General features: G+C 43.4%; 1 protein-coding gene across 5 annotated transcripts in view; it reads left to right on the plus strand.

The window, feature by feature from the left end:
• The window catches only part of NFATC1 (nuclear factor of activated T cells 1), a 123,669-nt gene that overhangs the window by 48,928 nt on the left and 61,364 nt on the right, over positions 1–13,377 (plus strand). For all 5 annotated transcript variants that reach the window (XR_014513267.1, XM_083449169.1, XM_083449167.1 and 2 more), the window contains exon 4: positions 10,165–10,367. Coding sequence is in view for 4 of the 5 variants with exons in the window: in XM_083449169.1 (XP_083305295.1) it covers positions 10,165–10,367 (203 nt within the window). In the remaining variant the exon portion in view is untranslated. The remainder of the gene's footprint in view (positions 1–10,164; positions 10,368–13,377) is intronic.

A 13,377-nucleotide genomic window follows, 5' to 3' on the forward strand; every position in this document is an offset into this window, starting at 1 on the left:
ACAGAATCAGACACAGGATGTTCCCCCCAATCTGTCTACATGTACATAGGTATATTGTATGAATTAGTAACACCCACAACTAGTTCCCAAAGATGAACTGCCATCTGGATAACGAAACCTTGAACTTCATGGGTCACATAGCACATGTATGCAGAAAGGGTAATGGCACATATTAGTGGAACCACAAGCAGCCCAGAGAAGCTTCAGAATGGTGGCCTTAATCCACATCAAATTGAAGCCAATGGCAAAACTCCCATTGATTTTAATGGCTGTGAACTGTACCGTATGTCCTTCTAACTTCTTGTGTATAATAAAAAATACACATTCTTTCCAGACACTGCAAAGCTTGCAGTGTGGGGTGTTGGTGGGGGGAGGTGTTGGGGCACTTTTTGTCATTTTGTAGGACCTGGGCCTAGAATGCATTCTTTAACCAGCTGGTGCTGCTGCCTTTATTTAAGCATTTGTTGAGCATTAAATCCCGAGACATATTTATACTTGCACAAAGGCAACGTTCCAGTTTTGATGAAATATGCTTTCATTATTTCTATGTGTGGTAATGTTAGCGCAGTAGTTGAGTTCACACCCAGGAAGCCAGCATCTGCTGCTTCAGCCGAGTTCTACAAAACTCCCGTAAATTACTCACCAGTCTTTCTCATCACCTTCTTCATCTGGAATCATAAAAAGCACGCATGTAATTCTCCTCTTGTCTCTAGTACAAAGCTTTTCCAATTCAAAATGAGAGTTCTGACTGGAGTCCAGATGTTTTTGCAATATCTAAATGGAGAGAAATGAAACTATATGTTGACATCATGTTGGCTGTGTCTGTTATACCCCCGCCCACTTATATCTCTCTTCCCTTCCTTTCCCCAATACCTTTGTTAAATATATCGATTGCTTACTCCTTTTCTGAGCACTTTTCGTGATCATATTGTAAAAGGTGCTCTATTTTTACTTCTCAAATGTAAGAAGGTTTTGTCAGGGGTGGGGAACCAGCAGCCTTTCAGAGGCTATTGGACTGCAGCTCCCATTACCCTGACCATTGGCTATGGTGGCTGGCAGTGGCGTAGCGTGGGGGGTGCAGGGGGGGCCGGCCGCACCGGGCGCAACATCTGGGTGTTAGGGTTAGGGGGCGCAAATCCACGGGTTAGGGGCGCAAATTACTGACAACCCACGCTACACCACTGGTGGCTGGAACAACAATTGGAAGTGCCCCCCTCCCTGGTAAAAGTTTCCAGTGTCTGGGACTGGTCATGACTTCCAAGTTCAAATTCTTAACTAGGATCAGGAAAGAATTCCCAGGTGTACTTACAGTTTGTTCTGATTGCCTGCACAGGCTGCTTCACAACTTTGTCTGCTGGCAGTATTCGTGTGTAGGGAGATTTGGATAAGCTTTTTAGAACTCCCTCCCCCTCCAAAAACTACCCACAGGTAAACCATGTTGACCACTTTGGCATAGTAAGGATTTGGTGTGGCTTGCTATCATCTAAGAGGCAGACTCTGTTTCATCATTGTGTAGTAATCTAGTAATATTGGAATGAATTTAAGAAGGTGCAATGGAGTGGAAATAAATACTGAAATGGGGAGAAAGGAATAGGAAGCAAGAATCGATGAATCTAATGAGGTGCAATGGGAGAATGCAATGGAAATTAATAGAATAGGTTTGTGGGTTTTTTTGCTTATCTCTTCCCCTCTGTCCCTGACCCATCCAGCCCCCAGAAGGTTGGCCAGTATGAATCTGTGCTGGAAAAGGTTCCTCATTCCTGAAGTAGTGGGTCTGCAGAGAGAGACCGTAACCTGTCTCCTCAGCCCTACTGCCTTCACCTCCTTGGGGGGAAAACATCCTTTCAAGGGGGCTGTTGATTTCCTGCCCAAATGGCCAGCTTTCCCCCCTTGCCTGATGATTATAGGGTTGCCACATTTTGAAGAGCAAAAAAGAGGACACATTTGTCAGCTTCTGCTTTTAACTATGGATTGCTATGATGACTCTCATTTTACATACCCATGAGAAAGAAGACATATCCTGGGAAAAGAGGACATATGGCAACCCTACATATGAAGTCGCCAGTGTATCAACTGGGTTGACTTGTTTCCGTCCTTTAGTGACAGAGGGGACCCCTCTCATAGACGTAACATTGCCAAAGGGAGATCTCAACATGATGGCCTTTTGAAAGTCTTGTGTGGTTGGATCCAAGCCAAATTAAAAACTAGTATTTCCAGAGGGATGCTCGTGACATTACGCTGCAGCAAAAGGAAGGATTCTTGTGACACTTTTAAGGCTAACAAAAGTTTTGTGATGTACAGTGATCATCAGATACGCCTGATGAAGTGGACTCTAGTCCATGAAGGCTCAGCCCACAATTCAGATTTCCTCAACCTGGAATCCTCTAGATGTTTTGCAATACAACTCCCATTTCCCCCAACATTCTGACTTGCTGGTTGAGGCTGCTGCGAGCTGGAGAAGGCTGCTATAATAAAGTTAGCCTTTAAGGTGTCACAGGGCTCCTGCTTGTTAAAAACTAAAGCAGATCTTCTGATACAAACAAGTATCTGAAGTATTATTTGTGGTAGGAAATGCAGTCTGCCAAACTATCCACTAACCATTTAAAGTCCCATTCCTTAACCACTGTTCATTAATCCTTCCGTGAAGCCTGTTTCCCCCCTATTCCTTCTCACTAGCACTCTGCACTTGTGATAAAGAAAGTGCAGCATATAGAGTTTTCTGTAATGTTCAACTGGGATTCCCCCTCCACCAGAACGCCTTGACTCAACTACGGAATCTTTTGGCCATGATCCAGAAGCCAGTTTGACGGAAGGGCTTCAGCTCAAGTGCTTCAGTCAAACTGGGTCAATCTGTCAATCAATAGATTAAGCTATCAAACTTCTCCCTGTACACCAAGCTTTTTCAGGTAGGAGTAAGTGTGGACTGCATTGCATTCCAACTCTATAATATCTCTTTCCTCTTAAGGAACTGTTTGAAGGGTGGGGGGAGAATAGATATCCTAAAATAGTGCCAAAATGTCATGTTGCAGAAAGGAGGTTTCTACAGTCTGAAATTTATTTAGTCTTGTTCAAGAAAAATGCTTCCACAGATGACTTAAGAAACACTTGAGTGCCACTTCAGTTGTGTTTGTGATGGGGTGGCTTCCTGATTCTGTCTTATAGAGAGGGAGGAACATTTTGGAACAACAGATATGTTTCTGCTCCTGTGCTACACCATAGACCTAAAGACAGAGAGTATGGTGCAAGACAGCAGCTGTAAATAGCATTCTGTTCTGGATAGGTGCCCAAATGCCTGGTGAGCTAGTTATTATTAATAATAATAATAATAATAAATTAAACAATCCAGATTATAAAGGTAAAGGGACCCCTGACTGTTAGGTCCAGTCACAGCTTACTCTGGGGTTGTAGCGCTCATCTCGCTTTACTGGCTGAGGGAGCCGGCATACAGCTTCTGGGTCATGTGGCCAGCATGACTAAGCCTCTTCTGGTGAACCAGAGCAGCGCACGGAAACACCGTTTACCTTCCCGCCAGAGCGGTACCTATTTATCTACTTGCACTTTGACATGCTTTCAAACTGCTAGGTGGGCAGGAGCAGGGACCGAGCAACAGGAGCTCACCCCATCGCGGGGATTCGGACTAACACAAAGCTAGACTGTTTGGGAGACAATGCACATTTGCTTTATAGCATTGTGTAAGGAAGTGGATACAAGATATGAGCCTCCTTGCTCATATATTTTTTAATGCAGACAATCTTTCATTTTTATTTAAATTTACAAACAAGCCATGTGAAACACGAGTCTTGGGGGGGGGGGGGGCATTGTTGGCGGAAGCACTCACTTTCCGGATAGTTCAGAGGTGAGAGAATCTAATGATCCCAATTCTATCGCCTCAGTTCCTGCCATAAAAAAACCCTCCCCCAATTATATTTTTATTTCAGGATTGGTGCCTGAAGTTTTGTTGTTCAGGCCTGTGCTATTAGGAGAGCAGAGAGATAGGGGGTTTTTTTGGGGGGGGGTATTTTTAACTAGGTTTGTCCAAAGTATACCATATTTCTCTTTCCATTGCACTGTGCTGTCATAGAGTGAATGGGGAACCTCCTAGCCAACTTTATTTTGCTCCCAGCCAGTACCTGTCTGTCTGCCTGCCTTCTTACTTGCAATCCAAGCAGGAGATGGACCTGCCTGTTAGCTTCCTCCTATTTTGTCTCTGCCTGTCAGTGGCTCCCCTTACCTTCTGCTCTGCTGGTCCTCATGAACACCAGCCACCAATAAATTGTTCTTCCCTTTATAATGAAGAAAGATAGGCATGGGGGTATCAATCTTCTTCACTTCCCAGAAGTTCCTTTGACTTTTCCACAATTGTTCTTCTACACAGTGAGCACAAACCAGTGGAAATGTCTCTTGCATGTGACCCACAGGAGTTGCTCAGGCTCACATTGTCTTGTGGGGTTCTTGCTAATTTCAAGGAAGGTAGGTTGTGCAGTACCTGTTCCTCTGGGCTTCAGCTCGCTGTCCAATTTCATTTGAGGCTCAAGAAGATGTATGGAGAGTGGTTTGTTTTATTTTGATTTGGATGGGGTTCTGCTCCAAATCCCCAGCCTAGCATGTAGAATAGTCAGGTTTACTCTCAACTGAGAAATGCTTTTGCATTCCTCTTTCCCAAGCAGGATGCGACTGAACTGAGTAAACTTGCAATTGTAATTTTTTTTGGGTGGGGGACACTTGAAGATGGTGTAACTGCCATACCCAAAGCCTTGCTAGGCTGTCATTCTTTGGGTAGAAATGAGGTCAGAGGTGCACAAGTAAATGGAACATTTGGAAGGTAGAATGATTAAAAAGCAAGGGTTTGCTGAGGCAACTGCAGAGAGTTGCATTGAAGAACTCACAAATAGTAGGAGTGCCCAGCAGTTGTCCAAACATTGTACACTAAAGGACTGGGGCTCAGGGTATTACCAATTTGACCTATGGATGGGCCTCCCTTATCTACGAAATACCATCATCTCTGCTTTTCATTGTAAATGATTAGATTGAATAATAAAATGAATGGCTAATCAGGCCTGTATCTAGTTCTTCATTTCACTGGGATTTAAGATATTTTTGGATTAGGCATATTCATTTGAGTTTGGCCTGTGGCTTCACAGCATGGTGAGATAAGTTTCTTAAGATCCTCCATATTAGAAATACTGTTGTGCAGGAAAGGTGGGTCTTTTCCATCTCTCTTTCTAATGGAGATAAGTCATCTATGGGAGCCTTTACACTTGGAAAACTTTATTTGCAATCTGATGCACTCTTAACCTGCATGTAAGCCCCACTGAAATTCTGCGGGACTTAGACATACAGTGCAATGCTAAATTTTATCTATGGTTGAGCATAGATTGTACTGATATTCCACCTATAACAAAAAGAGCTCTGGTAAGGGAAGAAAAGCCAAATACTGTTTTTTGGGGGGGGAGTTGATTTTTGTTTACAGTAATGTTTATCAGCACGGATTTGGCAGAGCCATATATTGTTAGACATATATATTTTAAAAACTGCACCCACAAAAATGCATCCTTTAATTCTTGTCCTGAAGTTGTCGAGAATGTTCTGTGTCAGTAGTGTTCAGTTGCAGCGGGGCTGACAGTGGCACTTTAGCCTTGGGACCATGTTACAGAAAGAAAAGGATAAAAATAGGGTCTGTGACACATGGTTCCCATGCTGCCAGCCAGGAACAGTATTCCAGAGCATGCGTGGAAAATATGCACATGTGCATGTGTGTGTGCGCACATTTTTTCCTAATAATTTGGAATGGTAATTTTCCCCCTTCCTGTTTTTACGGTTAACATGCATATCTGTTTCTTTACCTGCCTGTGTCCAGCTGACAGGAAGCAGAGAGAAGCAGCTCCGTTTCCTTGGTCCAAACTTTGATCTACGGCAACTCTGTAAAATACAACTTCAAATATTTAGCAAGACACAAACTTTTTTGTGTAGATGGCCCTTCCGGAGCAAAAGTTTACTCCATTCTGTCTACTTTTAAAAAGCTGGTACAGCTACATCTGTCGCATAGCTAATGGAAATAGGTGCATGATCTAAAATTAGGCAAGCGCTGAATATGTCCTTTCAAAATGTTAATCCTTGCATCATGTTTTATTGCCGTGGATGGCATAGTGAGGCTTGGGTGACATAATGTAAACAGCAAATAATGCAATTCAGTTGATGGAATTGAAAAGGAAACGACAGCTTTGGGACAGCAACACCTGTGTTTTTGTATTGGGGCTAGACCCTAAGTTTTGACCCAGGCTGTCCCCTGCACAGTGCGTGTTAGAAGGGGAAATATGGTTTGTGTTTGCAGTAAGAACTTTCGTCCATCATAAAAAGACACAAAATTTTGTTGTGTGTGCGTGTGTGTGTGCAGTTTTATTTAACTTGTTTATTTTCCTCTTGTCTGGACCTGACATAAGTGGGTGACTAAATACACGATACATTTGTCAGCAAACATCTGTCTTGAATAATCACCCTGAGGAATTGCAATATCTGTTTTCAAATTCAAAACAAGCAGAATGAGAGGGAGCGTGGCAACAAACGTCTGAGAAAAATGTGTCCATAAATTGCTGCAGTTTTCTTAGGTGAGAACTTAACAGTTTAACTGCTCAGTATTCTGCACTGCAGTGCAAAGGCAGCAGGAATCCAGGAAGGAACTACTGGACTATTCCACAGGACTTCATCACTGGTGCAAAATGCCTTTGCTTCTGTGGTGGAAGCCAGCATTGTGCCAGACATCTGCAGCCATTGGCAACACTGAATTGTTATTGGCAGGAAAAGTCCCATGTAGGACTCGAGAAGGACCAAAGCCTCTTGCATTGTCAGTCATGGTGCCCTAAGGACCCTGGATAAAACTCCATTCCTTCATGCTGTCATTACATTGTGCTGGTGAAAATATGTTAGGAACTGACTGCTGTGGCATAACCAAACAGATCAGCCCCACTTGCCTTACCTGAAATTCTGATCAAGTTATTTGTACCATAGGTGTGAAAATCAGGGGCAGTATCTGCCTGCTTGTCTTTGGTGGGAGACACATATCAGTTTGGAAATTGATCACTGCCATAGGGCAAAGTGGGTTTTCAGTTCCCTGCTGCTTTTTGTGATGGAAGTAGGCCAACTATCAATAGTAGGTGATGTAATTGTGACGTAATGGTGTTGTCTCAATTACTCTGGATTCCACCACAAGCTGCAACCTGAAGTGAATCAAGGTGATGGTGAGACCTCCAAGTTGTGCCTCAGAGTGTGAAGCTATTTTTTTTAACCTACATGTGGATCAGTACTATAAATCTTTATCAGAAAATGTAACTTTGCATCCTAGAACTGCTGATCACAACTCCTCCAGGCAGCAAATCAGAAGCAAGGTGTTAATGTGCAGTAATAGTTTAGGTCCTGCTACTAGCTTTTGAGTTGAGTTAGCATATATAGACCAAGACACCTGTCTAGAGCGAGACTTTGGTGAAATCTCAGGACTCCTTTTATCCTATAAGTGTAATTCTTGGCTGGACGCCCTGTTCTATGAGGTTTGCAGAAGTTAATTAAACCAATATTGCTTTCATTTCAATCTTTCCCGTAATAAGTTGATGCCTGCTTCCAGATAAGGCGCTGCCTAGTTATGTGTTGATATGCAAATCATTTCAAGAGGAACGAAGCTACCAAGTCCCATCTATTAGCAGGGTGAAGCTGACAGAAAAATCTGGGACAGACAAAACAATCTACTTGTAGCTGCCTTGTTTGGCTGCAGTAATGCAAATAAGCTATAAACAGGACACCAGCTCAAGCTACACACCCTCTTTGGGGCATTTTGTATGTACCATCTGAGATTTCAGATGACTTCCCAGCCGGGCCAGTCCTACCATTAGCAAAATGAGGTGGCCACATCAGGAGGCAGATGCTGTTGGGTACGGTGGCAGATGTTAAGGACAGAACACGCACACCCTATCCTGCACCCCCTAAACTACCCTGCTGCCCTTAGGAGTAGGGGAGAGCACTGCTGCTAGTGTTGGAGTAAACGTCAGTTGACAGGCTGGTTGGCTTCTGCAGGTGGAATGGATGGGGTGCCATCTTGTCCTTTGCCTCAGGCTGCAAAGTGTCTTGGGCTGGGCCTGCTTCCCGACAGTTCCTCCTGTAGTTGACAAAATAGGTGCCGCTGTGCGAATGAATCCCGACCCTGCCTAGATGAGCAAAAATTCTTCATTACACACTAGTATAACTATTCCCTTCCCTTTCCATATTTTATTCTTTTAGCCATCAGTGGTAACTTTTCCTGTGAAGCTTTTAACTAACAGAAACAGGCACTGCCATGCCATGTTTTGGACACAGGGGAGAGCTGAACCAGTGAGCAGCTTTTCAGTCTCCTTCCATATCCATCGGGTGTACTACGTAAACACATTTGGCTTGCATTACTTCTGAGGTAGGGCTGAAGGCGCCTAATGTAGTGTTTCATAAAAAGGAGCCAATGATCCAATGTCTCCCCCCCCCCCATCCTATCAGTCCCATGACTTCCAGCAAAAAAAATACCAGCAAATCAGTCGGGAGGCTTTTATTTGGTGATCCTTTCTCAATATCTGCAATCTCCATGCAGTAATGTCTTTTCTTTTCTTTTTTAATACACCACCAGTGACAAAACACTTCTTGAAAACACTTCAGTGTTTTGAGGCTGGGTCTCACACAGGTTTCAGAAGGTCCACCTAGTTCTTTCTAAAGAACGTACATGCAAAGTCCAGAAAGGGAGAAGCTAATACGATGCACCCATGTCTGTGCAGCTAGTCTTCCTTGCATGCTTCAGACACAGAATTGTAGTAGTGGTTTGCTTTTCAGCACCCCTCCTTTGTGCACCAGCTATTTTGTCCTGGCTAGCAAGGACAGTCTGGTGGACTCTGTGCCGGCAGCGGGGGTTCTGAGACCCTTTCCTCTAGAGCAGACTCAGTGCTTCCCAGCAAGGCACTCCCAGATATTACTTCTGCCCCACATACCAAGCTGTATTCCCACTGAAGGCTTGTTTAAAGAAGTTTATCAGATTGAAACAAAAACTACCACTCCTTAACTTTCATTTAGCTTTAACAGCACATTTTGTGACCCCCCCCTTTTTTTTTTGCTAGCTAAAGCATTTCACAAACGTACACGGAAGGAATGCCAATTGTGCCAGATATAATGGGCCTTGCGTGCGGCAGAAGGGCTCCCTTTGGCAGAGTTTTAGTGGTGTGCACATCAGAAGCTCTGCCTGGTGTGCAGCTTGCCAAGAGGTAGCCAGACACTAGCGCAGATTGAACTACTTAACTTGAGGTTTCCCCCCCTTCCCTGCCTCTTCCAATCCGCTGATTTGATTTGTTATATTTCAGCATCTTGTATGTCACCACTACAGAAACTACAGTCTGAACCCCTCCTCCCCTCTCTTTCTCTGATGAATCAGGTGTGCCAGAGCAGCAGGAGATGAGCTAAAACTGCTTCTCTTGACATCACTCTGTATACGCTGCGTGCTTGTAGAATATGTATCTTAGGCTTCAGCCTAGGCACGCTATAAAATATCATTCTACAAATATGCTCACTTATCGTAAAGGAGGCCTCAGTACCAGGGGCTGGAAAGAACTTGGTTGCTCAGGCTCCTTAAATTGTGATGCTCACACGGCCTCCTCAGCTATTTGGTTTCTCTCTCTCTCCCTTGCCCCCATTTCTGTGTGAGGACCTAGGCATATTATGTTGCCTCCTAGAGATTTGAGGGTGTCTTCTCCACACCAACACATGATGGTGAAAGCAAAAGTGATGAAACTTAATCCTCCTGGTTTTTACTCTCCTGCTACCTATTTGCTTTTCCAGAGAAACAGAGACTCTCGTCGTTGCTGTTTTCTGTTGAATATTGTTCCATGAAATGTATGAATCTGTGCTGCTCAAAGTCTGTCTGAAGTGCCTTAGGTCATCCACAATAATGATACATTCTCGGAGTGTACCTTTTTATTGTCCCTATATTATGTTACCACAAAAAAGGAGTATGTGTACGTGTGGGGGGAGGGGGAGGAGAGCTTAACACTTAGCACCTGTCACAAGTTTTCTCCTTAAATTAGACTCCCTTGCATATAAAAATTTAATAGATTCCTTGCAGTTTATGTGTACGGTGCTTATGCAGAGTTCTTTCTGTTCTCCTGCCAGCTACACGGTTACTTAGAAAGCGACCCGCTCACGCTACAGCTGTTCATCGGGACTGCAGACGACCGCCTGCTGAGACCCCATGCCTTCTACCAGGTTCACCGGATCACAGGGAAGACGGTCTCCACAACCAGCCACGAAACGATACTTTCCAACACCAAAGTTTTGGAAATACCGCTTCTTCCCGAAAACAACATGAGAGCCATGTAAGGCACACATCCTCCCAACACTTTTGGTGCTATTCGTTTTCCTCCTCTGCTTTTTGTCTTCTCCTTTCCTCCCCTTTTTAAAAACTGAGTGCCAACTGTATGTAACTTACCCACCCCGGTACAGAATCCTGTACAATATCTTTCTCATTTGGAAAATCCCCCTAGCTTTTGTATGCGTGCTTTGCTCAGCAGCATTTTAATGCCTCAGTTAAAATTCACAAATATTTATTTAGGACAACTGATTGGTTGAAACTCTAGATAGAAAGCGACAATGTGCTTCTTTGCCATTTAAAATCTAGTATCAGTTACAGTGCCTCAAATATTTCCAGCCTCGGCTCCCGCTTTTAAGTTCCTAACACACCACCACCTTATTCCTGCAGGCTATTCTGCAATAAAGGACCTATTTGAATCTTTCCTACGAAGAAGAAAATAGGAGTGTGTTTGTGTATGTATGTATTTAGGAAAAAATTAGTCCAGGTCCTTTCTGAGGTTGCAGCTAAATGAGGCAAAAGGTTGGGTAAGTTTTTTTCAACTTCTTAATTTTAATTTTCAAAACAAAGGGAGCCACAGGAGGCTGAAAACTAGAGCAAAGAATGGTTGTACATAGGAGAGAAACTTGGACAAGCTCATTCACGGTTCTTGAAACAATCTGCAAACTGAAATGCAGCTATCCATCAAAATTCACACTTCTCTGAATTTTGCACTGTGGTTGCCCAACCAAAAATAGGTACTAAATGCATTGCTTAGGGGAAGGTGTAAGTAACCAACCATACCAACAGATTGTGGGGGAAGAAAAATGTCTGAATATGAAAAAAATATATAGCCAGTTCCCCACCTCCAATAGGAATGGACAAACTTGTCAATTTCATTTTCTCATTTTTTCCCCAGTCTTAAATGCAGTTCGAAGTGTTTTTTAAGTCCTTATCTAAATCTGTCATCATTGTAGTGTACATCTGCCCAAAGTATTCTTATGTAGTGTTACCTAATATACACATGTTGCTAACAATTTTACCTACCACAATGTACTTTTGCATGTTGTTTTCATGAATGCTTGCATTGTTATGCACACTTTGCCTCCACAGGAAAAAAAAGGTAGTTAGCAGAGGAAATGATTTTGAGCAGGGAAAATGATAGGAGGGCAAATAATTGTGCCTCCTGCCAGTCCTTCATTGAAGATTATAGCCTTTGCAGCTGTTTTCGGTAGTTTAAAAAAGTTGCAGAAAACATGCACACAACTTCATGGCATGTTTGATTTCAGCCTGAAGCATTTGAACCACGGATAGCCAATGTAGTGCCTTCCAGATATTTGGGTCTACAACTCCTGCAAGCTGTAGCCAGCATGGTCAGTGGTCAGGGATGATGACCTTAGTAGATAACAACAACACTTTGTACTGCTTTTGTTGTAAAGAACTATTGTTTTGTCCCCCCAAACTGTCAGGCTTAGAGCAGCAGCAGCTGACCAAAGTAGGGTTTGTATCTGGTATCATGTCATCCCAGGTTAATTTAAGTAAAGGTAAAGGGACCCCTGACCATTAAGTCCAGTCGTGACCGACTCTGCGGTTGCGGCACTCATCTCGCTTTATTGGCCGAGGGAGCTGGCGTACAACTTCCGGGTCATGTGGCCAGCATGACTAAGCTGCTTCTGGCGAACCAGAGCAGCGCATGGAAACGCCGTTTACCTTCCCGCTGGAGCGGTACCTATTGATCTACTTGCACTTTGACGTTATTTCAAACTGCTATGTTGGCAGGAGCAGGGACTGAGCAACGGGAGCTCACCCCGTTGCGGGGATTCGAACTGCCGACCTTCTGATCGGCAAGTCCTAGGCTCTGTGGTTTAACCCACAGCGCCACTCGCGTCCCTAATGGTTAATTTACAGTAGCTTAATTTATTCCAGGTTCTTGTGTATAAGATTGAGCCCTAATTGACTGTGGCTACAATCCTGTGCGTGCTTACCTTGGCATGTTGGATACAATGGGACTTAGTTCTTTGTTAATATACATGGGATTGCACTTTGACAGTTTGAAGCAAAAGGCCGACTTGTATGTTCAAAGCCAAGCCTTTCCTTTGGAGAGTCACACACAAGATAGTATGGGATATCTCTTCTTTTTGAACAATCCAACTAAGCAAACATGGAGATTAAGAACTCTCTCTCTTTCTCTCTCTTCTCCCTCGTTGTGCTCCTGCAAGATATCAGACCCTATAATTACAATGATGATTTGATTACCCAGCTCTCAGTTAACCTGAAACACTTAGGTCTTGCTATATCAATCTACGTAATCTAGCCCTGTGTCAGTTTAATTATGTGTAAATACCACAGCTGTTTACTTGAATGCCGAGACTAATCAAATGTTTTTGGTGTCTGCCAAGCCATTTAGATCAATGAGGCAATGCTACACATATATTTATTGTAAGATCTTTCTCAGAAATTAGATTTATTCCACCGAGACCTGCAAAAAGAGGCTTTAACTGTGAAGCGCCATGATTGGAGAGTTTAATTTGCTGGGGTTTCCCTTTATTAACCTGACCCCCCCGCCCCATATTATATTACATTTAGAAAGAGGGTTTCATGGATATATATATGGCAGGAAAAACCGCAATCCTATGTGGGACACTCAATAGCAGAGTAGAATTAGCAATAAATAAATAAATTGGTTTCCCCTGCTGTTTGCCTTTTGCAAGCATACAGTAAAAGTTTATTACAATATATCAGAGGTATAGGATTGTTCTAATGGACTTTAGAATGGTACGTGTTTTAGGTCCCGTCCCAGTCATTTTGGGGCTTTGTAAGGGTTTTATCAATACTGTGCTGAATCCAGCAAAAGAGGGCCAATGCCAGCTTCCTTGCATGGTCTTGAGCTGTGTAACGTCTCTGGTTTGCTTGCAACACAGGAACAACATTGGGGATTATGATGTCTGGCCCTGTGTCTAATTGGACATACTTGCCTGCCACCACAGCAGCTCATCTCATAGAATTCCCCCCACCCACCCACCGAAAACCAAGACAGA

The sequence above is a fragment of the Podarcis tiliguerta genome, assembly GCF_965153285.1.
Source record: "Podarcis tiliguerta genome assembly, chromosome: 7".
Taxonomy (NCBI): Eukaryota; Metazoa; Chordata; class Lepidosauria; order Squamata; family Lacertidae; genus Podarcis; species Podarcis tiliguerta.